Source organism: Geotrypetes seraphini, chromosome 4 (assembly GCF_902459505.1).
Source record: "Geotrypetes seraphini chromosome 4, aGeoSer1.1, whole genome shotgun sequence".
Lineage (NCBI taxonomy): Eukaryota > Metazoa > Chordata > Amphibia > Gymnophiona > Dermophiidae > Geotrypetes > Geotrypetes seraphini.
Genome location: NC_047087.1, coordinates 227,253,671 through 227,279,809, shown reverse-complemented (window position 1 = coordinate 227,279,809; position 26,139 = coordinate 227,253,671). Strand labels below are relative to the sequence as shown.

Sequence of the window (26,139 nt, the reverse complement as noted above, 5' to 3'; positions counted from 1 at the left end):
CTGCTTTTGTGGAAAGGAACTACATCCGTCCTTCTCCAGTCCTCCGGTACCACTCCTGACTATAGAGAAGCATTGAAAAAGTCAGTCAGTGGAGCCTCCAGAACTTCCCTAAGTTCCTTCAGTACCCTCGGATATATGCCATCTGGCTTTGCCTCTTTAGTTTAGCTAGCTCCTCACAAACACAGTCCTCTGAAAATCATTCAGGGTCTACCACACCTCCATCCCTATTTGTGTTTCTTTTCTGTGGTCCTGCTCCCAGCCTTTCAGCTTTGAAGAGATCAGAGTACCTAAGGTACAAACCCAAGCATAGAAGAAGGGTCTTAGAACCCCTGAGAGTCTGGGAAGAGAATCGAATAAGAACTACTGATGAAAATTCTGATAGAACAAATAAGAAAACTAGGCAACAAACAAGCTAGGACACTCTGCATACTAAAAGCACTTCATTCAATATGTAAAACCTTAGCAAAGCATGTTTGGTTGCACAACAAAAATACAGTAAAATAGCCTTTTATATTTTATTGAAATATTTATAAGTTAATATTCCTAGTACACACTTCAAGCAGTATTTATAATTTTTATATATAAATGTAATGAAATTCACTGCTCTTTGTTGGAGTCTTTCAGTTGCATTCACTGAAGCATGGAGGAGCGTGTACTAATTGAGTAATTATAAATATATGTTACAGGAGCATTGAAGCATTTATATTCTGATACTGAAAGTGAACTGTTGTGGTTTGACACTTATGACTCATTTTCCAGTTGCAGTGAACGTATTCCTGATGAATGTGCTTTGAAAAAGTAACTGTTTGTTTCCAATCTGGAAAAGTTTCATGGTTCCAACAATCACTAACCATTTTACCACACAGCATTCATCATTTTGTCAAGGTTTTAATGTTTTGCACTGAGCCACCTCAGAAAAGAAAAGAAAGGAAAGAGCAACAAAACAGCCAGGTTCTTTTAAGTCTGTGCCAAAAAACTGACTCAAAGTTAGACCCATTTGCCCTCAGAACAATTAACTTGACATTTTGCTGAGTGCCATGGTAAATGTGATTGTCAGTTATTGAAACATATGTTTAAATTGGTGACGGGCTTGCTATAAATGCTTTTTTCATTAATGTGATTGAATCCTTAACTCACGACCTTTGACACATAACAGAATTAGAAAGCCTGCTGGATCACTTGGCTGAAGTGCTGCCTTCCCTAGAATACCTCAGTTTGCTAGGAAACCAGGCCTGTCCCAATGAACTTGTCAGCTTGGACAAGGATGAGGATGACTACCAGAGATACAGGTCAGTGACTCAACTCACACATACACAGTTTTAAAAGGTCATTTTTTTGGCCTAAAAAAGTGAATTAAAAGGCCAAGCCTGATTTCCTGCCTTTTATAAACAATGCCTCTTTTTTTTCTGTCGCCATTCAGTCGTCACTCTTTAAAGGAAGTTTGCACTAATCAAAGAAGAAAAAAAAAATCAAATTGAATAGTTTAGTGAAACTCTTTATTGAGTTCAAATGTACTTGACTGCTGTTTTCACAAAATGTCACTGAAACCTCAGGCAGAAAGGAGCAGGAACTGGAAAGAGTGTGATAAATAGAACATTTATAAAAACTGGGGCCAAGTGAAATAGACCCCCTCTGTTATCTCCTTGTAAGGAAAAAAATAAATTCTGTGAAGAAAAGTCATATGATTCATGCACATACAATCATTTTCTAAATATGTAAGCACACAACAAATATCTTACAAAGTTTGACTTCTCTGGGGTTCATCCTCATTCTTGTAGAAGGTCATCTTCATGGTTGTATGGTGGCAGTCTCTCTATCTCCAAAAGCTTACAAGTTTTGATCAGTGTAGGATAGAGAAAAAGGCAAGTAAGAGGCTTGTTTAAGGTCAGATAGATAAAAAAGGGAATTAACAAGATTTTGATTTAATTTTGGCATTTCTATTCTGGTTCTCTTCTATTATGGGAGGTTTGAGGCAGTCTATAATCCTTAATATAATCAAATTACACACTTTAAAATATATCTAATAGTTTTGAATTCTAACTCCAAGTGCTAGGTTCACTAAGCCCACTGATCAAGTCCCAATCACTTAGCGACCTCTTTGCAACCCCAACCCAATTCACTAACCTTCCTCCCGATCCGATTCTGAACCGCGCATGCAAATGAGGGGAAGGGCATCCAAAAGTAGGAAGTCAGCGATTCACAAAAACAATTTCATGAATATTGACTGGGCTGCCCGATCAAAAAACAAGTGACTGCTGAGAGCCAGGCACTTGTGCAAAAACCCTGCTCTCTGCCCCGATTCTCCTATTCTCTGCCCTGACTCTGTGGTTTTAACCTGCGGTGCAGCCCCACTTTCAACCCACGTGTTAAAACCATGGGCTCGCAAAAGTTTCCAGCTCTAAACAAAAAAGAAGTTTCCAGCTCTTCCTTCACGGTGAGCATGCACAGACCATCTACAGGCATAGAAGATGGTCTGCGCATGCTCAAGGATTGCTCTCCAGCGATCCGTGTGGTCAGTGTGTGTGTGTGTTTTCAAAACGCCCTCATTTGCATTGCCCCCATTTGTGAATCATTCGGCCTGACTCGGATTGGCCACGGATCGGACAGTTTTGGGCATGTTAGTGAATCTAGGCCCTAGTTATACTGTAACCCTGTTTAAAAGTGTTTGGAATCATAAGTAAACGAAAAATAAATTATACATATTAATAGGAGTATACGTTCATCAGTGTGTAATTGGTTTGTTTGGATACCTAAAAAAAATTTGCGTACAAAAATCAATTGGGTGTACTAATAACTTCATGAGAATAAAACCAATTTGTGCACAAAAAATATTATAGCAGCTATGCAAGGTATACATTTAAACTGAATGTGTAGAAAAACATGGCAAAACATAACAATTCAGAAAAAAAAATGTAAAATGCAAACACTAAGGGTTGATATTCAAAGGGGGTTTAACCTGACAGAAGATGCTCTTACCTGGTTAAACCCTGCTGAGCAAGTTGGCAGCCAATATTCAGCGGCATTTGACCGGTCAGTGCTGCTAAATGTTGTACTAACTGGTCATCTGTTATCTGGATAGGTTTGAGGTAGACCAGGAGTGGAGTTAGGATGGAGCATCAACTTATCCAAATAATCACAATTTTCAGTCCACTAACTGGCTAAGTAACCATATAAAGTTGGCACTGGTTGGAATATCGACTGGAGTCCAGTTAACTTCCAGGTCAGTGAACATACCAAATATCCAGTTCTGGGAGCCACACATGTCCCAGCATTGAATATATGGGGTAAGTTCACACTGCGGCTGGAAGCAGCTTAGCAGCTACATACCACCCTGGGCTGAATATCGGGCTGTATGTAAGTTTTGTTTTGGCCAGGCATATCCCTAGTTATTATGTACCTGTGATGCTGTCCTATTCACATGCATACAGTTACTGTGCTGACTTCTCAATTAGAGAATGACAAGGTGACAAAATTCATCACCGTTCCCGTCTCCGCGGATAACCGCGGGAAATCATCTTCATGTCATTCTTTAAGGAGAGAGGGAAGAATCAGAGTATAAATGGCCACAACCACTGACCCTCAAGCTTTGCTTTGAAGAATGCTGGTGTAGAAGGATTGAGATTGAAATAGACACTAGAAAATGACACGGGATTATTTCACGCACTTATCCGCGGGGACGGGAACGGTGATGAATTTTGTCACCGTGTCATTCTCTATTCTCAATGATGACTATATCCTGGCTTCAGTCAGAAAGCATTATGCTAATCTTTAACTTAGAACCATACTTTATTCCTGTTTGACATGTAGCTGTGAAATATCTTTGCATGCTAATAAGTGCATTTGAAAGAGTGAAGACCTAACAGAAAAATTAATTGTCATAAATGATCACCGTGTTGGAGTCTAGATCTGAGCTCTGAGGCAGATACCTGTTGTGATGACATCCATCTCCATTGGTTTTATTCTGGCAATGAGAGATCCTGCTAAATAAAATGTTTTGTTTCACAGTATGTCGGGCATACTTTGGGTATTTCCCCCCTATCACACTGGATAAAGGATTTTATCCTTGTGTTTTAACAGGTTGGAATTTTCAAAAATCATTGCATTCTAGTCCAGTCTATGTACTGAAATGTGTCCATTTCCAAAATATAATGGTCCCGATTCACTAAAGTCAGTGATCGCGATGATCGCTGCTAACCAGCCCGATTCACAAAATGGCCTACCACGTGTTTTCCCCCTCGATCACCCATTTTCCGATCTGGCCATGCAAATTAGTAAAACTCCATGCAAAATAGCCAAGCGATTGATCCACTTACATTGCTTGACTATTTTCCATCAGGTTTTACGATCCTAAAAACCCCGACTGCTGTAGACCTGTCGAGCGGGGGGTGGGGCCAATGGCAGGAGGGAATAAGCATCCCTCCTGCCATATCAGTTCAGCGGGGGGCGGGGCCGATGGCAGGAGGGAGTGGGCATCCTTCCTGCCATATTCATGTGGGGGAGAGCATCTGGTGTAACATTTTGGGGAGTTTGGGGAGGGAGGGGCGCTTTGTTGGGGAGATGGACTTTTTTTCATTTTTTTTTTATTGGGCAGATATTTTGCTTGTGTAATACACGCAAAATATCTGTGCCATATAAAAAAAAAAAAATGAAAAAACAAACAAACAGCAGAAGCCCTGACAGCAGTGACAGGAGGCTGCTTCTCCTGTCGCTTCTGTCAGGCTCTGCGTATGTCTCAATCGCTCACTGAGCGATTGAGTCGGTGAGTTTGCATGCAAATGATTTGCATGCAAACTTGATAGTGAATCAATTGCTGTTAAATTGGCTAACAGTGATTGAGTTGCTATCTTTAGTGAATCTGGGCCAATGTAAGTAGAAACATGTAGACGTTTGCAGAGAGGTTGGCATCACTAAGTAAGACTAAAAATAGCTGTGTATGCAAATCAACAAACACTATCAAATTTAGTCCTGATAAACAACTCCTTTGGACCTTCTTCCTTCTACTTCTACTTCTCCTTCTCCTTCTCCTTTTATTCTTTTGACTGCGTGCTGCTTTTGCTCCTAATGTTAATGACTTTTTCACAGTCACTTGTCTCTCCTCTTATGCCATCTCTAACTATCCCCAATTACCCTCTCTCTAATCGCTTGATCTCTTTCAACTTTCCTCTTTCTTACCACAGGTTCAGAGATGCCTAGCTCCTGAGTGGACTCCAGACAGAGCTAGGGTTGACAGATAAGATAATATAATTCTCTTGTATAAAGTGTTCAATATGCTTTATTTTTCTCATTGTTCTAAAATACCAGCTCCCCTTACCACTTTTAAGTATTCTGGACTCATATAGCATGCTGCCACAGTCCAGGATTCTTTAACCCTTTCAGGACCAAGGGACATATTTGTCCCATAACTTTAAAATCCTATAAATTTTGATTGGGATAGTCTACAGTTCTAAATTTGATATGTACGGATTCCATATGATACTGCCTTTATGTAAACAAACTGGTTCCGACATTCATTCATTAGTGTCGTTGCCAGATTGACGAGAAGATTCACTTGCCACACTGTCCATAAGCCAGAAGTGTGATTTTTTAAATAAAAATAATGATATTTCACAAAAAAAAATCAATTTTTTGGCATCTGCAAGCCCTTTTTACCATAAAAATGTCAACAAAACCACAAAAATTGGCCTACGATCCTTATGGTCCTGAAAGGGTTAAGCAGGCATAGGCTATACTTTGACAGAGAACTAAACTTTAGCACAGTTTGCCAGAGAACTAAACCAATGCACATGCAGGAAGTCCTCATAATTTTCTAAAATATACTTTATTGAATATAGTAGATGGAAGTGAAGGGTTGAAGAACAGAAGCTTTGTGGCAAAGTAAGAGAATAGTTAGATAGTAAGGTATTCCATGCTCCAGAGATGAAATGCTGAATTATTCATGTGTGTGGTCAAATAGCTTTAGATGAAAAGGTTGGTCCTTTGCTTGCAGGGGACAGAGCCACATGTGATTGAGATGAGCAGAAGTGTGACTGACCCCTGAAACAAAGGGTCCACAGTAAATACCCATAAGGGGAGAGAAGAGAAGAGACCAATAAGGACAGAGCTTGGCAACAGGTAGCAGAGAGGAGTCATAACTTGAAGATCCATCAGAGCAAAGGTTGTAGAGCAGTGGTCTCAAACTCGCAGCCCGGGGGCCACATGCGGCCCCCCAGGTACTATTTTGAGGCCCTCGGTATGTTTATCGTAATCACAAAAGTAAAATAAAACAGTTTCTTGATCATATGTCTATAAATGACAATATTATTATTAAGACTTAGCCAAAAAGAAAGATTTATAAACTATAAAGAGTTTTACCTCATGCAAAATTGTTATTTCTTTAATAAGACATTAACTATTTTTTCTGCGGCCCACCATGTACCTACAAATTCAAAATGTGGCCCTGCAAAGGATTTGAGTTTGAGACCACTGTTGTAGAGGTAACCAGGAAGTACATCAGTGAGACAAAGTACTCAAGCTTAGATGAAAGAAAATGGGAGGAGGTCTTAGGAGAAAAGACCACTGGCAGTGAAGCTTATATAGGCAAGCAAGAGTGGCTACAGAATGCATTGCACACAATACCTTGCTCACATGCCATAGCAGGAAATGACCGCAGCATTACAGTTATATGACGTGAGAATAAAATTAAACACATCTTAGAGCTATACTATAAACTAGTATGCTGACATACAAGTGGAGGAGATGAGAGCATCCCAGGGAGAGGATGCACCAAAGCTTGAAATCCTTCAAATTGCTAGATCCATGACCACTAGGAGGAGTAAAGTAGTGGTGGTTCTTGTAAAATCCTACTTTATTCTGGGCCCAGTTGGTTATTTACGTCTACCCGCCAGGACTTTGTAAGAAGCCTCAAACTTCAGAGGCTTAAACTCCTCCCCCTCTTACCTCCTCTTCACTATCCCTGTGAACATCAGTCTTTATTACTACAAGCCAGGCTGTAGGAGCTTGTTTTTTTTTCTCATGTTTTATTTCATGTAATTTCAGTATTTGCATTTGCGGTTTTCACCCTTGTGCTTCAAAGGTTTCCTGCGGGGACAGCTCTGACTGTGGGAGATCGCAGACCTTTGGGAAAATCTGCTTCTGGAGAGTCCCCTGCTTATCAGTAAGCCCTATGGACAGACTGCACATCAGATTGGGGCTCAGGGAACATTCCCTTGGGAGCTAACTCACCCCAGGTTCATCCGCTAGTGGGTTGAGCACAGGCTACAAGGTTCCATGGATGTACACCTGGGATTGGGGCCAGACTACATTCCTCTACCAGGCATTCTGTGCGGCATGTTTGAGGGTGGCAGAGGTGCCTGACTGTGATTGTCAGGCCGGTGGGGCAGTCAGAACATTCAAAGCAAATTGAAGCAGAGGATCTCCCTGTGAGCTGTTTCAGTTCTGTCTGCAATGTTTTCCTGTCAGCACATGTTTCTGTGAGTACAAGCTACAGCTTGAATCAGAAATCTTGGGGTCTTTAAAAAAAGGAGGTTTTAGGTGGTTTCCCTGCTATCCCCATCCCCCCACCCATAAAATTGCTATTTTTGAGGGTTCTCTGTGGTTTTCCTGAACAAATTTTAGTCAAAATAAGCCCTCGGTGGCCATCTTGGATTTTTCCAGATTTGATTATATAAAGTTATTTTTTTATACTTGCCAGCTTCATTTTTGAAAGAAACCACATAGGTGACTTCCCTAGGGCAGGATTTCATGGATTCATGCCTCATTTGTGGTGGATGGATGTTGGATGTGCAGCCGTGTTCCACTGCGCAGTGGCCTGCAAGGGGTGTGAGGCTTGCCCGGATTCAGTGCCTTCAACCTCCAAAGAGGGTATTTTTGTGTCTTTTGTCTTGATTCCCATGAAAATGCCATTGGGGGCCCTGGGGTGTACGCAGGCAACGTTTTGGCGAAATACAAGCACAATGTAGGAGATAAACCCCATAAATTCTCCAAACAGTCCAAACCTAGTGCGTAGTGGAGGATAGGTTTTCCCTGGATTTTGTTAATATGCTTTATCAAGCACACTTGTTTAGAAAGTCTCTGCCTGTTTCCCTTCTGCCAGACTCCATGCCAGTAATGGGGATTACCTGCTCCAGTGGATCAGGGTCTTCTCTCATGTCTCTCTTCAGGGGTGCCAGTAGGTAAGCCAGTAGTGCTTGTGGTTGCACCAGATACGCTTTCCATGCCTCTGCTTTCGCAGGGGAGCACTGTGGCAGCCACAAATGTGGCAGATCTGGTGGATCTCTAGGATTCAGATAGGTGCAGAGTCCCTGATTTGGGGGAGGATCCCACTATGCACAGATTTTTCAAACATGCGCCTCTAGTTGTTTTGATCTCTGAATCTCTCCAGGAATTAAAGCTGCAGTCTGAGAAGCCTGTCACTGCAGAATATTCCCTTATGAGTGATCAGGGGTTACAATCCACCTCTTTCCTGATCATCCTAACCTCATTTGGATTCTTACGGACATCTGTGAGACTCCAGAGAGTCCCTTGAAATGTGCTTGCATCATGGCAGGGTTTTATCCCATGGTGGATGCTTTTAATAAGTGCTTTGCTTCCTCAAAGGTAGATTCCTCAGTGACACAGGTCACCAGGCACACTTCTCTCCAGCGACAGGGATGTAGTGCTGAAGGATGTTCAGGACCACCAGGTGCATTTTGTCCTCAAGCATTTGTTTGATTCAGTGGCCGCTGGTGCTAAGGTGGCATCAGCGGTCTCTTCTTTCGTGGCAAGGGCATGCCATTCCAAACTGTGTCATGATCCTGATAGAGCCAGGAGAATGGACTAGCGGACTGCGCAGAGGACACAGACCTGAGACCAGGGGCGGAGACACAGCTGAACCCAGACGACGGACGAATGGACGGCACATATGACACAGATCTGAGACCAGAGAGACAGTTAAAGAAGGGGAAATCAGCAATCGTGGTTGGAGACTCAATCCTGAGAGGAGTAGATAGTCACATAGCCGGAGGGAGAGAGGACCGACTGGTAACATGTCTCCCGGGGGCAAGAACAAAAGACGTCATCAACAATATCGAGAGGATCCTGGAGGGAGCCGAGACGGAGGAGACAGCAATAGTGATCCACATAGGAACAAACGACATCAGCAGGAGAAACTTCAACAGGACTACACTAACTGACCAGTTCAGGATCCTGGGGAGGAAACTGAGACTAAGGACAAGGAGGATAGCCTTCTCAGAGATCCTGCCAGTACCGAGAGCGGACACAAGGAGACAGAGCGAACTACAAGCAATTAACGCTTGGCTGAGGAGATGGTGCGATGAGGAGGGTTTCCACTTTGTTAGGAACTGGACTACTTTCCTGGGGAAGAACAAGCTCTACAGAAGAGATGGACTACACCTTAGCACAGCTGGGACGAGGATGCTGGCACGCAACGTCCAGAACGTCATAGACTTGGCTTTAAACTGAAGAGAAGGGGAAAGCCGATAGTCGAACTGACCTCGACACATCGGACTTCAGTACCTGACAAGGATACTGACCTGGGACATTGGGAAGGAAAGCTTGGGACTGAGTGTGTATGTTTTGAAAAAGGACCTAAGGACGCATTGCAGGGACCGAGGGCACAAATGGAACTCGTAAGAGACACCAACATGGAACAACAGGAGCCAGAGGAGCAAGGACCTTGTGAAATAGAGACTAGAACTGAGAGAAAATTACGACAACAAGTGGTGCAGGGGAAACAGGCTGAGGATGTCACAGACACACAGCAGCAGGAGGAGGATGAAGCTCGGGGGCTGGCAAACCATGAGGAGGACTGCAGGAGTACCAAAACACGAGGAGAACAAAAAGAGAGGGCAAAAAACTGGGTCTTAAACTGCCTGTACACAAATGCTAGGAGCCTGAGGGCCAAAATGGGAGAACTAGAAATCACTGCTAGCAAAAAGGACCTAGACATAATTGGAGTCACAGAAACTTGGTGGACTGAGGAAAATCAATGGGATGTGGCCATACCAGGGTACAAACTATACAGGAGAGACAGGGCACATAAAAAGGGTGGAGGAATAGCGCTGTACGTAAAAGACTCCATACCCTCAACCAGGATGGAAACAACAGTACAGGCGGATGGCTTGGAATCAATATGGGTTAAGCTACAGGGAGGAACTGGGGCAGACATTAAAATGGGTCTGTACTACCGCCCACCAGGACAACCTGAAGAAATCGACCAGGACCTGGAGGCAGAACTGAGGCAGGTATGCAGAAGCGGAAAGGTGATGGTGATGGGGGACTTCAACTATCCAGGGATAGACTGGAGTATTGGGCACTCAAACTGCGCAAGGGAGACCAAATTCCTAGAGGTCATGAGGGACTGCTTCATGGAGCAACTGGTCACGGAACCAACACGGGGTGACGCCACTCTTGACCTAATCTTCAACGGACTAGAGGGGCCAGCAAAGGAGGTGACAGTATTAGCCCCGCTAGGTAACAGTGATCACAACACGATCCAGTGCAGGCTAGAAATTGGATCATCAAAGGGGAAAAGAACCACAACGACGGCACTCAATTTCAAAAAAGGAAATTATGATGCCATGAGGGAAATGGTGGGAAAAAAACTCAAAGGTAACATAGGGAAGATGGATTCCGTAGAAAAAGCCTGGACCTTACTCAAGGGAACTGTGCACGAAGCGCAAAACCTGTGCATCCCCAAGTTCAGGAAAGGGTGCAAAAAAAATAGAACAAAAAACCCAGTGTGGATAACAAATGCAGTGAAGAAGGCGATAAGCGACAAGAAAGCATCGTTCAGAAAATGGAAAAAAGACAAAACAGAGGAGAACCAAAAAGTGCACAAAGAACACCAGAAGGAGTGTCACCGAGCGGTTAGAAAAGCAAAAAGAGAATATGAAGAGAGACTGGCAGAGGAAGCAACAAACTTCAAGTCGTTCTTCAGATACGTCAAGGGGAAGCAACCGGCAAGAGAAGAAGTGGGACCATTGGATGATGGAGACAGGAAGGGAGTGGTAAAGGAAGAGAAAGAAATAGCTGACAGGTTAAATGAGTTCTTCACGTCAGTTTTCACGAGGGAAGATATAACCAACATCCCAGAACCTGAAGAGAGCGTAAAAGGAGACCAAGATGTAAAACTGGTCAATTTAGAGGTAAGCCAAGAAGATGTACTCAAGCAGATAGACAGACTAAAGAGTGACAAATCTCCAGGTCCGGACGGCATTCACCCAAGGGTACTCAAGGAACTAAAAAACGAAATAGCGGAGCCACTTCGACAAATATACAGCCTATCCTTAAAAACCGGAGAGATCCCGAAGGACTGGAAAATAGCAAATGTCACGCCCATCTTCAAGAAGGGCTCAAGGGGAGACCCAGGAAACTACAGGCCAGTGAGCCTGACCTCAGTCCCAGGAAAGATGATGGAGGCACTGATTAAGGACAGCATCTGTGAACACATCGAAAACAATGAGCAGCTAAAACCGAGTCAGCATGGCTTCTGCAAGGGTAGGTCATGCCTCACAAACTTATTGCACTTCTTCGAGGGGGTAAACAGCCAGGTGGATAAAGGGGAATCTATAGACATCATTTACCTTGACTTCCAAAAAGCCTTCGACAAGGTACCACACGAAAGGCTGCTTAAGAAGATATGGAACCACGGGGTACAAGGGGTGATCCACCGATGGATCAAAAACTGGCTGGCGAACAGGGAACAGAGGGTTGGCGTAAAGGGCCATTACTCAGACTGGAAAGGGGTCACGAGCGGAGTTCCGCAGGGGTCGGTGCTGGGACCGCTCCTGTTCAATATCTACATAAACGACCTAGAGGCGGGAACCAAGTGTGAGGTTATTAAATTTGCAGATGACACCAAACTATACAGCAGGGCTCAAACCAGGGGAGACTGCGAAAATCTCCAAAAGGATCTAACGCAGCTGGAAAAGTGGGCCGAAAAATGGCAAATGAGCTTCAACATAGGGAAATGCAAGGTCATGCACGTGGGGAAAAAGAACCCGATGTTCACATACAGAATGGGGGGAACACCGCTAGGGGTCAGTAACCTGGAGAGAGACCTGGGAGTGATGGTAGACGCAACACTGAAGGCATCAGCGCAGTGCGCTACAGCCTCAAAGAAAGCTAACAGAATGTTGGGTATCATTAAGAAGGGTATTACGACCAGGACGAAGGAAGTCATCATACCGCTGTATCGTGCAATGGTGCGGCCGCATCTGGAGTACTGTGTCCAGTACTGGTCGCCGTACCTCAAGAAGGACATGGCAGTACTTGAGGGAGTACAGAGAAGAGCAACTAAACTGATAAAGGGAATGGAAAATCTCCCATATACCGACAGGTTGAAGCAGTTGGGACTTTTCTCACTGGAAAAGCGGAGACTTAGAGGAGACATGATAGAAACCTTCAAGATCCTGAAGGGCATAGAAAAAGTAGACAGGGACAGATTTTTCAAATTAAGGACCACCACAAGTACAAGGGGGCACTCGGAGAAATTGAAAGGGGACAGGTTTAGAACAAACGCTAGGAAGTTCTTTTTCACTCAGAGGGTGGTGGATACATGGAACGTGCTTCCAGAGGCTGTTGTAGACAAGAAAACATTAAATGGTTTCAAAGAAAGTTTGGATAGATTCCTAGAAGAAAAAGGGATTGAAGGGTATAGATAGGTATAGACCACTACTCAGGCAATGGGCCTGATGGGCCGCCGCGGGAGCGGACCGCTGGGCAGGATGGACCTATGGTCTGCCTCAGCGGAGGCAACTTCTTATGTTCTTATACTGTGGTGCTTCGTGACTTGGATTTTATAATCTTGGGAGTGGATTATATGGCTGATGCCTTGTATGACATCTTGAAAGTCTTTGCTAAGTTTTCTGCCTATTCCATTTCAGCTCGCAGTTTCAGATCTGGCAGTGATCTTGCGATTCTTCTTCTAAAGCGACTTTGAGCTGGTTGCCCTTTAAGGGACAGGATTGCAAGCCCAAATCGCTGCTCATAAATAGATTCTGACCTTACAGAGGTTCAGGGCATTCTAATTTTTGTCCCTTCAGGAACTCCAATCCATACTCGGGTTCATCCGTTGACCAGCAGTCATCTTTGTCTGCCAGACTGTAATTTGACATCAGCCATCCTCAGTGGCTCCTGCAAAGAAGCAATTCTGACACCAGGCTGGTATCTCTCCCCCCCTTCCTCACTCCACGTGTCGGCTTTTCTGATGGAATGGCAGGCCATTACCTCCGACTGCTGGGTCTTGGAGTTTCTCAGGGATGGCTACAAATTGGAGTTTTTCTGTCCTCTGACTGAGTTTTTTCTGGATTCCCAAGCAGGCCACCCTGAGAAGGTGGTTTGGGTGCAGGCTATAGTCCGCAGATTACTCGATATTGGGGGCATAGAACCCATTCCAGAGTGAGAATTGGGCTCTGGGAAATACTCAATATACTTCATCATTCCAAAGAAAGGCTCCGAAGATTGGAGACTGATCTGGACCTCAAGGAATTCAATGGGGCACTGAAAGTGCCCCTCTTCTGTACGGAGACGGTGCGCTCAGTGATATCATCGGTGGCGCCGGGGGAGTTTCTAGATTTCCTGGACCTGACGGGAGCATACTTCCACATTCCCATTTTTCCAGACCACCAGAAGTATCTGAGGTTCCACATCTTGGGGCAACGTTTTCAGCTTGCAGCGATGCCCTTTGGGTTGGGAACGGCACCCAGAACCTTCACCAAAGTGAATGGTGGTGGCAGCCTAAGTTGGGTGTCCTGGTTTACCCAAATCTGGACAACTGGTTGATCAGAGCTTCTTCACAGTCTGAGGGGTGTTAGGCTGTTCATCAGGTGGTACAATTGCTGCAATGCCTGAGCTGAGTGATCAACTTCAGGAAGCATCACCTCGAGGCCAACGCAGGTTTTGGAATAACTGGTATTTTGATTTCACACGGGTCAGAATGAAGTGTTCCTGCCTGCCTCTCAGGAGAAGTTTCAACAGGTTATCAGGTACCTTCTGGCCACTCCTGTTCCAATGGTTTGGCAGTACCTCAAGGTTCTGGGGTCCATGGTGGCAACAATCAATGTGGTTCCTCAGGCCAGAGCCCATCTGTGTCCGCTGCAGGATGCTCTGCTTTCATGCTGGAATCCCCAGCAGGACCCATTACATGCACTCTTGCCCTGGACGACTGTGGCACAAAACAGTCTTGCATGGTGGTTGTGACCCCTCTCGCTTTCTAGGGGCCTTCCACTGTGGATCTCAGATTGTGTGATTCTGTCCACGGATGCGAGTCAAAGGCTGGGGAGCGGTGTGTATGACTATCCCTGTTCAGGGCCATTATATTCTTTCAAAGTGCAAGCGATCAATCAATTGCTTGAAGCTTTGGGCAATTCTGCTGGCTCTTCTTCACTTCGAGAGTTGTCTCCATCATCGAGCCGTCTGCATCTTCTCGGACAATACCAGGGCAGTGGCTTATGTCAATTGGCAGGAGGGCACAAGGAATCCCTCTCTGAGCATGAAGGCTCAGCTTCTGGTGGGCGGAGAGACACATTGTGGTGCTGTCAGCAGCGCACGTGGCAGGAGTAGACACCGTTCAAGCAGATTTTCTCAATCATTATACTTTGGACCCAGGAGAGTGGTCTCTGCCTCAAACAGCATTCGTGTGCATAGTAGATCAATGATTGTGTCCCACATTCAATCTCATGGCGACTGTGGCCAACAAAAAAGCAGATCAGTTCTTCACTCGCCTTTGTGAGGCTGGCAGCACAGGCCTAGATGCTGTGGTTCAGCCCTGGCCATGGGGTTTCCTCCGTGGTCCACAATAGGCATCTGTTGAGAAGGATAGCGACTCATGTAAGTCCTGCAATCCTAGTCACCCCTGATTGGCAGAGGCAGCTGTGGTATGCCGACTTGGTTTGGCTCCAGCCAGATCAGGGGCTCCAGCTACCTTGTCATTCTCGCCTCTTCACACAGGGTCCGATTTCAGTGCATAATGCAGAGCGCTTGGTCTTAAGGCATGGCTCTTCAGTGTGTGACCTTGATTAGCCAGGGCTATTCTTTGTCTGTGATTGCCACGTTACTTCACAGCAAAAGGAAATCCACAGTGGCTGCCTATGCGAAGGCTTGGAGAGGTTTTCAGGCCTGGTGTCTCCTGCGGCAGGTAGATTTGTCTGTTCTACTTGTTCCATCGATCACACGGGTCCTGGATTTTCTGAAGAAGTGCCTCTCCGAGAGCAGATTGTTGATCTTTTTTGTTCGAGGCCCTCCTCCTCCGAGGGGCTCCTTGGCAGCTCATCAGGATGTGGCTCATTTTCTACGGGGTACTCTGCGACTTAGGCCTCCGTTTCGCCTTCCCTGTCCAACTTGGAATCTTAACTTAGTTCTCTATTCTCTGGTTCATCCGCCATTTGCGCCTCTGGAGCAGGCATCCCTTATGGATCTCACAACTAAGACAGTCTTCCTGGTGGCCATTACCTCCCTCCAGCGTTGGCAGCCGCAGCACGCTAAACAGGCTGCTTCGTGGCTTTCTTCTGCCGTTGAGTCTCTCTGTCGCGTCATTGATGACGTCATCAGTCACGTGGCAGAGGGACTCAACTACAGGAGAAAGCCCGAAGCAGCCTGTTTAGCGTGCTGTGGCTGCCAACGCTGGAGGAAGGTTTGTGCCGGTATGTGCAGAACCGGTATGTCCCTCCCCCTCCAGTAGTGTGCAGCAGCATCCTCCCCCGATCCTGGGTCGGCCACATGCTTGTGCTGGGGACTCGTACAGTCCAGTCCTTCCGGCGACTGTAGGGAAGTGCTGGGGATTTGCGCATGCGCACTCATGCGGCCACGGAACTACTGATCATGGAAGCACACAAATAGGAGTGCGCATGCGCGAGTTAGCCTTTTATTATATAGGATTAATAATCAGAATCAGCACTTACAATCCATCAGTAACGATACAAAATGAATTACCCCCGCCTCTCCCTTCCAGTACATTCAATCAAGGAATAAAACAAAGGAGATAACCCCCCGCTCCCCCCTTCCCTTCCTGGATGTGTGTATAAATCTAAAGGAAATTAAAGGTAAAAGACAACTATATCGAAGTAACAAAAGTCATTTTTGGACCCCAAACTAATCTGAATAAATTATTATGCTCCAACATGTCAGCATTCATTTTCTTATACTCATAACACAAACATAAATTTGCCCACCAAAAGGTAAAACTAAGCCGATCCCAATTTTTCCAATTATGGATAACCATTTGCATGGCAATTCCGGTCATGATAATGAAAAGCCAGCATTTATACCGGTCCAATGGGGGTTTAATATGCAATAGTGTTCCACAAACGCCGAGGCGATTGACGGATACGTGCGACCCTCAGACAGGCGTAGCCCCGGGAGGAACCCGGGGCCGCAAGGTGCGTTCGAAGTGTCGATGATCAATGTGTCCTGCAATTCACACTAATTCTCGCAGCTAGCTGCGTTCTTCATCGACGCACGAGCCGAGTGATCCACCGCTAAGAGTCACGCGCGAGCGTTAAGGCTTTGTTATCGTGCGGCGACGTGCACCTTGTACGGTCCGCCACCGCCACTCGGTCGACCAAAAACACACGGGAGGGATGGAAAATATATATAGGGTCCAGGCGCTCTTGCCCAGGAGGCTCCCCGCACACGCTCGCACACCCACCCCGGTTTGGGAGAGAGTGGGGTGAGAGAGAGAGATAGAGAGTCTCGCCGGGGCGAGGGAGGCAGCGTCCCCGCGCCCTTCTCCGGCCAGTACAGTGAAACTGTGAATGGCTCATTAAATCAGTTATGGTTCCTTTGATCGCTCCATCCGTTACTTGGATAACTGTGGTAATTCTAGAGCTAATACATGCCGACGAGCGCTGACCTCCCGGGATACATTCACTACACGGGTAAGGGATTGGCTAGGTGGTAGGCTTCAAAGGGTGATGGTAAACGTCAGCAGTGGCGAGTGGAGTACATCAGTGCTCCTCCGTCTTAGGGCCGATTCTATTCAATTTATTCATAGGAGATTTGACCCAAGGGCTTATCACTGTTTGCCGCCGCCAAACTATGCAACCTAGTAGGCCAAAGCAGTGTACCTGAATTTATGACGCAGGACCTACGGCAGCAGCTGGAACAGTGGTCATCAACTTGGCAGCTAAGCTTCAATGCCCTTCTCCCACGCCGACGACCCCTCGGCACGCGCAAGGAGCCGTCGCTCGAGTCTTCAAACCACCGCCTCGTCCCTCCCGCCTAGGGAAGGACGCTGCGCTAGGTACCTGTGAAAATACACGACCGCGGTGGACATAAATGGTTGGTTTCTTTTTTTTTTTCTCATCCGGGCGGAACGGAATCCCACGCGCTACGGGTTTTTTTTTTTTTTCAGGGGCGTCCGTGAAGGTGTGGGAGTGGGGAGGGGCGGGGACCCCCGCAACCACCCCCTATCGCATCACAGCCTCGCCCCCACCGCATCACGGTGGATCCTTCCGCATGGCACACCGGGCAATGCCGTACCGACACGCGGCCCCATTTTTTTTTTTTTTTTCTGCCCGCCGCGCTCCCCGCTCTCGATAAAGAGAGGCGCGTGGCGAGGTGGGTTGGCGGAAGAGCCCGGGCTCTCTTACCATCTTCCCGATAGAAAAAAAAGTAAAATAAAAAGAAGCCCCGCGCGGCCCGAGCTCCCGCGGCACGCCCTTTATATATATATATATATATATACACACACGCAAACGACACGTAACCCTCCTCTCGGAGGTTTCACGCGCGCGCATATTGTTTGATCTTTTGGTGACTCCTCCTTGTTTTTTCTTCTTTTTCTTTTCTGATTGGTTGAAAGTGTCTGATGTCATTTTGGATCTGCTTTAAGCCCGGTCATTTGCCTCTGCGGGCTCTCCTGCTTCCCTCCCAGCCGGTTCTGCTCCAGCCTTAAGATCCTGATGAAGGGTTTCACCCGAAACCGGTTGATCCAATGACTATTCTGGTCTCCTGCAATTCTCATTGACTTCATTTGGCTCGCTTTAAAAGCTAAGTTGGCTGTGGTTTCATTTTGTATCTTGGGGATTAGGCTGGGGAGGACTCTATGAGCTGGTTTTCAGTGTGATTCACTCTCTCACTAGTTCACAGTTTGTGACTTATTTATTGTTATTAATTCTGCACAGTTGATTTTGCACACTAGGGACGCCCGATGATGGTGTGCAGGCGGGGTGATTCACCTCCGTCTTTGTAGTGGAAGCGCTGGAGTTTGTTCTCCCGTCACTAATAACCTCACACTGAGAGCGTCCCTACTCCTCAATTGACATTTGGTATTTGTGTGGTTTGGTTTGTTAGTAGTGATTAGCTGATAAACACACTCATAGAGTCCTTACTGACATATTTTGCCTTCTTTTTTGTATCTTTTTAAGCACCTTTTGGCAAACGTATAGGAGTTTATAGTTCAATTATAATGGGGACATAAGTTGTCTTTCTAAAATCAACCAATCTGAAAGATGCTCCAAGACTTCAGGTAGGATCCAATACATACCCTGCCGAATAATAAAAGCTTGATGGTATCTATAGAAACTTGAAAAATTTGCCTCACCCGCCACAATTGGTTTTTGCAAAGATACTAAAGCTATTCTAGAAGTTTTACCCAGCCAAATAAATTTAGTGAGAATTCTATTCAATTTTTTATAAAAGGACCCCTGAAAATAAACTGGCAACATACTCATTTGATAGCAAACTACAGGCAAAATCAACATCTTGACAGTTTGGACTCTCCCCCACCAAGAGAGATGTAATGGGTTCTAATGCTCACACATTTCTTTGACTTTCAGCAATAAAGATGTTTCATTTACTATCATTGTGTCTTCCAATGTTTTTTGAATCATGATACCTAAATATTTTATATCCTCTTCCTTCCAAAGGAATGGGAATGGATCAAATAGTCCTTTTGCACAATGCACATTTAATGGAAGAACCTCAAATTTGTTCAAATTTATTTTGTATCCAGAAAATTTACCAGATCTATCAATCAATTCCAGTAAATGCGAAATAGTAGATTCAGGATTCTTCAAATGAAGCAAGATATCATCTGCATATGCAGAGATCTTATTTTCACGACCTGCATAAGGAATCCCCTGTATCTCCCTTGCCTGTTGTATAGCCAACAACAAGGGTTCCAGAACAATATCAAAAAGCAAGGGAGATAAGGAACATTCTTGTCTAACTCCCCTCCAGACAAAAATGTGCTGAAAAAGTATTATTAATATATAATCTGGCAAAAGGGGAACTATACAAGGTTTGAATCATTTGTATAAATCCGTATCCTATTAATGTTGTTTTTAAACGATGGGCGCGAAAGGGTCTATGTAATCTGGGGCATTTCCTTCAGGCGGATGGGAGTCCTTGTCCTTTTTCCTGCTCTCCAGGTGTCCTGATCTCTGACGCCCTGATTCTGCAAAGTGCGTCCCGATTTTAGGCAGCAGTAGGCGCCCTACAGCTGCCTAAACAGCCAATCGGGATGCACAATATTTTGAAGTCTCAGAATTATAGGTAGTTGCAGTTGAAGCAGGCTATTCAGAGTGGGTTCCCTGATTGGCAAAATTTAAAAACTTACTATAGCTTGCAGATCCTATGCTTCCAGATAGATCTTTTAGGACATCAGGCTGCCCGGTAGTATAAATTAAAATCTGATTTCTTGAATAAAAAACAAAAAATAGTCTAAGGGACATTTGGAGCAGTGAGATTAAACAGTATATTTCTGTGTCTCATTGGCCACAAATTTGGACTTGGAGGATGAAATGTACAGCATCAGCATCTATGAGACAAACTTGATTTTTCTTGTTGCATACAATTTTCTGGACCCCAGTGCGTTTGCAAAAGTTAGACAGTTCTAAATCTAATAGATGCTGGCACTGTCATATTGATATAGGGACTTTGGATCATCTGTTGTTCTATTGTCCATTGATGCTTAATTTTTGGAAGTCGATATGGGGCCAAATTTATGTTGTACTTGGGTCATCAATTCCGTTGACTTATGAAGCCATAATTTGTGGTACTCTACTACATGTTAAACCTTCTTTGGATGGTTATAAAAGCTGGCTTTTCTTAATAATGATTGGAATAGCCATGCAGATGATAACACACAATTGAAAGAGTTATGATTGACTTAATTATACTTTCTGGTGGGTGAATTTATGTTCCAGTTACAAGTATAAAAGAATGAACGCTGAATTTTTGGGATATAGTAATGCATTTAAAATGGTGTGGAGCCCATTGACATAATTTATTGCGTCACATTAGCTGTCATGTACCTTTTCTTTTTAGTTGATTTCCTTATGCATCAAGGGTGGGAGGAAGGAAGGTGGGAAAGCATTATTATTTATTGAAATTATATATGTGTTTCTACTTTTATTAGTGAAAGAGAGGTGGGAGAAAATTATTGTTTTCAAAAGGTTTGTATATTTAAAGTGCTTTTCCTGATTTGTTTATGTTTAAATTCTTTGTAATGCACTGTTAATATTTGAAAAATAATAAAGATTTTTTTTTAAAAAAGCTTCCAAGGCAGGCCGCCTATAGTGAAGACGCCTCCAGGAGCCTAGGGAGTCCTGCAAGACCGCCTAAGCTTGCCTAAGGGCCTTAGGCGAACCTAGGTGGCCCTATGCATCTCCCTAGTAGAGGGAGAGATGCTTACAATGTAGGCCAGCAAAATGCTGGCCTACATTGTAAGTAGATGCAGCTGCTATACTTATTGCAGTAAGGGATTTCCCTGCCACGATAAGTATAGCGGCCTTGGCCCCCCTGTCGCCCGTGATTGCCAGCAGGAGGGTCCCCAACCCCTCCTGTCAGAACGCCGCCCACCTGATACCCCCAATTGCCGGCAGGAGAGTGCCTGATCCCTCCTGCCGGAGGATGCCCCCCTCCGGACCCCACCCCGCTGACACCCTTGATGCCTCCCTAAACTTCCCCCCAACTAATCTCTAATTGTTGGACAGACAGACGGGTCTTGCTGCCATCCGGCCATCTGGCCCGCCCCTTCCTGGCCCATCCCCACTAAGCCTAAGGCATGGTGGCGAATGTTACACTGATCTTCAAAAAAAGTTTGAGGGGAGATCCTGGGAACTACAGACCAGTGAGTCTGAACTCAGTACTAGGAAAGATGGTAGAGGTGCTGAAAAAGGTCCGCATCATTGATCACCTTGACGGACACGGTCTGATGAGACCATCCAGCGTGGTTTCAGCAAATGCAGATCTTGTTTGACAAACTTGCTGCACTTCTTCGAGGGAGTAAACAGGCAGATAGACAAGGGTGACTCGGTCGACCTTGTATATCTGGATTTTCAGAAGGCATTCAACAAGCTTTCACATGAACGACTACTTCGGATAATTATGAGCCATGGAATCAAGGGTGAAATACTCACATGGATTAAAAACTGGCTGGAGCATAGGAAACAGAGATGGGAGTAAATGGACAATACTCAGACTGGAAGAGCGTCACCAGTGGGGTGCCGCAGGCCTCGGTGCTTGGACCCGTGCTCTTCAACATCTTTATAAATGATCTGGACATTGGTACGATGAGTGAGGTGATTAAATTTACAGACAATACAAAGTTATTCAGAGTACTGAAGACACAAGGGAATTGCGAAGACCTGCAACGTGACATAATCAAGCTCGAGAAATGGGCATCGACATGGCAAATGAAGTTCAACGTGGATAAGTGTAAAGTGATGCATGTCGGTAACAAAAATCTCATGCACGAATACAGAATGTCCGGGGCGGTACTTGGAGACACCTCCCAGGAAAGAGACTTGGGAGTTCTGACTGACAAGTCAATGAAGCCATCCGCGCAATGTGCGGCGGTGGCGAAAAGGGCAAACAAAATGCTAGGAATTATATAGAAGGGGATCACGAACAGATCAGAGAAGGTTATCATGCCACTGTACCTGGCCATGGTGCACCCTCACCTGGAGGACCCAGTACTATTCGAAAGGGTCCAGAAAAGAGCGACTAAAATGGTTAAGGGGCTGGAGGAGTTGCCGTACAGTGAGAGATTGGAGAAACTGGGCCTCTTCTTCCTTGAAAAGAGGAAACAGAGGGGACATGATCGACACATTCAAAATACTGAAGGGAATAGACTTAGCAGATAAAGACAGATTGTTCATCTTCTCCAAGGTAGGGAGAATGAGAGGGCACTCTCTAAAGTTGAAAGGGGACAGATTCCGTACAAACGTAAGGAAGTTCTTCTTCACCCAGAGAGTGGAAGAAAACTGGAACGCTCTTCTGAATTCTGTTATAGGGGAAAACAACCTCCAGGGATTCAAGACAAAGTTCCTGCTAAACTGGAACATACGAAGGTGAGGCTGTAGTCATTTAGATCACTGGTCTTTGACCTGGGGGCCACCCCATGAGTGGACTGATGGGCACGATGGACCACTGGTCTGACCCAGCAGCAGCAATTCTTATGTTATATTAATCAGGCCTTAGGCTTAGTGGGGATGGGCGGTCTTGATAAGTCTAAGTCCTGATTGGTCCAGACTCCTAGAGCCTGGGCCAATCAGGCCTTAGTCTTAGCGGGGATGGGGCGGGTCTGCCTCATTTCAACGAGGCGGATCTGCTAGACAGATGGCAGTAAGACCCGTCCATCCATCCAACAATTAGAGGTTAGTTGGGGGTGAGGTTAGGGGGGTCATGGGGTGGTGTCTTCTGTTAGAAGAGGTTGGGCACCCTCTTGCCGGTGATTGGGGATGTTGGGTGGACGGCGTTCAAGCAGGAGGGGTTGGGGCAATCGGGGGGGATAGGCGGCTGCGGCCACTATACCAATCGCGGCAGTGAGATCCCTTGCCGCGATAAGTGTAGCGGCCGCATCTACTCTAACCTATTCTGTAACCGGCATCTGTAACATAGTTACAGAATCAGGGTTCGTGAAGGCCCGATTCTGTATAGGACGCCACTCCCGGACGTCCTATACAGAATCCGGGCCTGAGTGTTCTAGATCATTTTGCATACCGGCAGCTCTCTCATTATGTTGCTACTCTGCTCAGGGATTCCCTCCAGCATGTTTTTCTGATCATTTTGCAGGATTTATTTTTTGATGATGATTGGAATTAGCTCTCGGTGTCTCAATACCATCGCTGGCTGGTGGCTCCGCAGCCGCGGAGGGACTATTCTCAGCTTCTTTCTCTGTGGACTCAGGACTTGGGCTGCCACCTTTGGGTGGCATCCTTGTCTCCTCTGGTGCAGCAAATCCCTCGGGTGGTGTGGGGCTTGAGGAGCCTAGGCCAATCAGGCCCTAAGGCCCGCCATTCTGAAGATGGCAGACCTGTCAGACGGGCTTGGGACCCGTCCATCCGGCCAACATTCTTAAGGTACGGGGGGTGTCAGGGGTGGGGGTGGGATCGGCAGGGGGTCTTCTGGGTCGACTGGTGAGGGTGTTTGGGGGGCTGATCAGGGGTTCTGGGGTGCCGGATGTGGGGGTGATGCATCAGGGCAGTAGGGCCTGGGATCCCTCCTGCCCATATTTTAGTGAGGGTGGGGGGGTTTCCGGGACAGGAGGTCTTGGGCTGCTTCCTGCCCCGATCGTGTCGGGGAGGAGGGTGGCTCTTCGGGCAGGATGGCTTGGGCTCCCTTCTGCCCTGGTTGTGTCAGGGGGAGGGGGAATCATGGCAGGGGAGATGAGCCGTCTCTCCTGCTGCGATCATTGGGGGGGGGGTAGATTCAGTAACCGGTGTTCTTTGTGGCAGACACCTTTGCCTAAAAGCTCTTGTGTTGGGCGTTTGGGACTTAGGCTTTTTTTTCATTGATTATATGTGGTAAGTGTAGACGTTGTAGTGGTCTGGACGTTTAAACAGCTGAACGTAGAGACAGGCCATTATTTAAAAAAAAAAAAAAACTCCTTTTGAAGGTTTTTTTTGAGAATGGACATTTTCCCTCCTTCTACTTTCAGCGTTTAGGGCCTAGGCCAAAAGTGGACTTAGACTTTTTTTTTATTATGCCCCTCCACATGTATTATTTCTTTAATGGATATTGTTATTTTTTCCTCAAAGCTTGTTTTTTTTATTTTATGTAAATAAAAGATAAATTAATAATAATTTAAAAAGCTGCAGGCATAGCCCTTCACTCCTATAAATAAATAAATAAATTTACAAAATGCTGCTTCATGTCATACTGTCTTCTCTAGAACAGATAACATACAGAATACACGTCAGATATACTTTACTCATAAGAACATAAGAATTGCCGCTGCTGGGCATTTGCTTGTCTCTTTCTTTTCCTATATGAAACAGTGAGAGAATGCAAAACTTCAAGAAATGCCAAGTGTGAGCCACAAAAAATGATTAAGCATCAACATGCAAAAAATAAATAAATAAATAGAGAAAAAAAAAATCACAATCAACTGACTGACAAGAAACAAAGGTGAGGTCACCTGCAGCTTTAATGACTGCTTTCCAGTGAATTGCAACCCAGCTCATTTTCTCACAGTTCAATAACATCTTTGAAGTTTTCAAGACAAACAATACACCCACCCACATAACAGACCAAATATTCTGAGAGAAAGGCAACCACCAATTATTGTGTTGGCTTCTGGTACTTTGATCTCTGGGTCATGACCTTTCCTTTCTTGAGATCTATAACACATTAGATACTATACTATTTGACATGCACATGGTCGGCAGATTTCAATTCAGTTCATTTAGAGTTTACAAGAATTCCTTTCCCTCTTCCCCATGTTTCAATCCCATTGGTCCTGTAAAAATTTGAGCTTACTTATTCAGTTCAGTTTGAAAAGGCTAAAGAATGGGTGATGGTTTACATTACCAGATAACATACTATTAACTGGAAAACTATCAATTTTGGTTTAAAAATACTCTAAAATTTATATAGTACAAAATACAATGACATCACTTCATCTCTAAGAAATAAAACATATGAGAACATAAGAATTGCCATACTGGGACAGACCAAAAAAGGTCCATCAAACCCAGTATCCTGTTGTCAACAGTGGCCAAACAAGGTCCCAAGTACCTAGCTAGATCTGAAGTCGTAAGATACTGTATAAGTGGGTATAAAGTGCAATGTAAGCAATGCAATTAAAAGATATCTCATGCACTAAGTTTGTCCATCTAGGTTCTTGTATTTAAAACCATTCTGGCTCTGAATTCTGCTATTGCATTTATATAATGTATTGGAACAAAATGTCACCAGGAGACAGAATTTTGTTTTCTAAATGAAAACATGTTGATATATGTCCAGCCCTTTACGTTTCTATTTAAAAGTGCTTTCCCATGGGCCGTTCCTTGATCAGCACATCCTGCATTTTAAATACTAAAGGTTAATTTATCAATAATATGCATTAATATCATTTACTTATATTATTTTTCAAAAGTAGTGCTGCCCAATTTTTTGATTCGATTCACTTTACCTGCCCAATTGGGCATTTTTTTTCAAATATTCTGGCAGATTTATTTTTTAGCCTCTTCACCCACCCCACCCTCTTTGCCCTCTCCAACCCCACACTGGCGCTGTGGTGTAAACAAAATAAACAAAAAAGACTTTTCTTTTCTCTGTTAGGTCCTAGCTCACACTCACTGTCTAGCACCAGCTCTGGCAGGATACACATTTCAAATCTGACATATTGTAATTTCAAAATATAAAAGAAAATTATTTTTTCTACCTTTAGTTGTCTGATCATTTTATTATTTAAATCATGTTGGCCCTAGGCCAGGGGTGGGCAATCTTTTTGACTCGTGGGCCACAATAGGTTCTTAAATTTGATGGAGGGGCCTGACCAAGAACATCTTTGTATCCCTTCATCCTCCTGTGCAGCAGAACCCTTGTCCAGCTTCCATCCTTCCTTCCCTCCTTCCCATCCCTTGTGCAGCAGAACCCTTGAGCACCCGCCCTGCCGAACAGCCGAACCTCCACTGACCCTCCATCCTTCTGCAGTGCTCAGGTTTTGCGCCTCTCCAGCGATTTTCAGTTTGGTTTGCCAAGACATTTATGTTATTCCACATTTGCTAAAGGTTGCTGATTCTTTTTCTCGGATCCCTAAGGAAGGCATATTTTGCTGAAACACAGCCCGTGTTGGGTCCTCCATGACAAATGTGGACATTGTTTTTTAAAGGATTAACTGAATAATAAAAGAAGTGTTAAGAACATTAGATTTCCACAGTTTTGTTTCTTTTAGGTTGTCCTTTTCTC

The 26,139-nt window shown here is 45.0% G+C and overlaps 1 protein-coding gene and 1 non-coding gene across 13 annotated transcripts in view; one reads left to right on the top strand and one right to left on the bottom strand.

Annotated features, from left to right (window-relative positions):
* The window catches only part of LRMDA (leucine rich melanocyte differentiation associated), a 1,649,176-nt gene that overhangs the window by 1,028,448 nt on the left and 594,589 nt on the right, over positions 1-26,139 (top strand). For all 12 annotated transcript variants that reach the window (XM_033942049.1, XM_033942047.1, XM_033942055.1 and 9 more), the window contains one exon: positions 1,150-1,289. In XM_033942049.1, the coding sequence (XP_033797940.1) occupies positions 1,150-1,289 (140 nt within the window). The remainder of the gene's footprint in view (positions 1-1,149; positions 1,290-26,139) is intronic.
* On the bottom strand, positions 16,331-16,484 carry LOC117360155. Its single transcript, XR_004539367.1, has one exon. It is a non-coding gene; the product is annotated as a 5.8S ribosomal RNA (ribosomal RNA).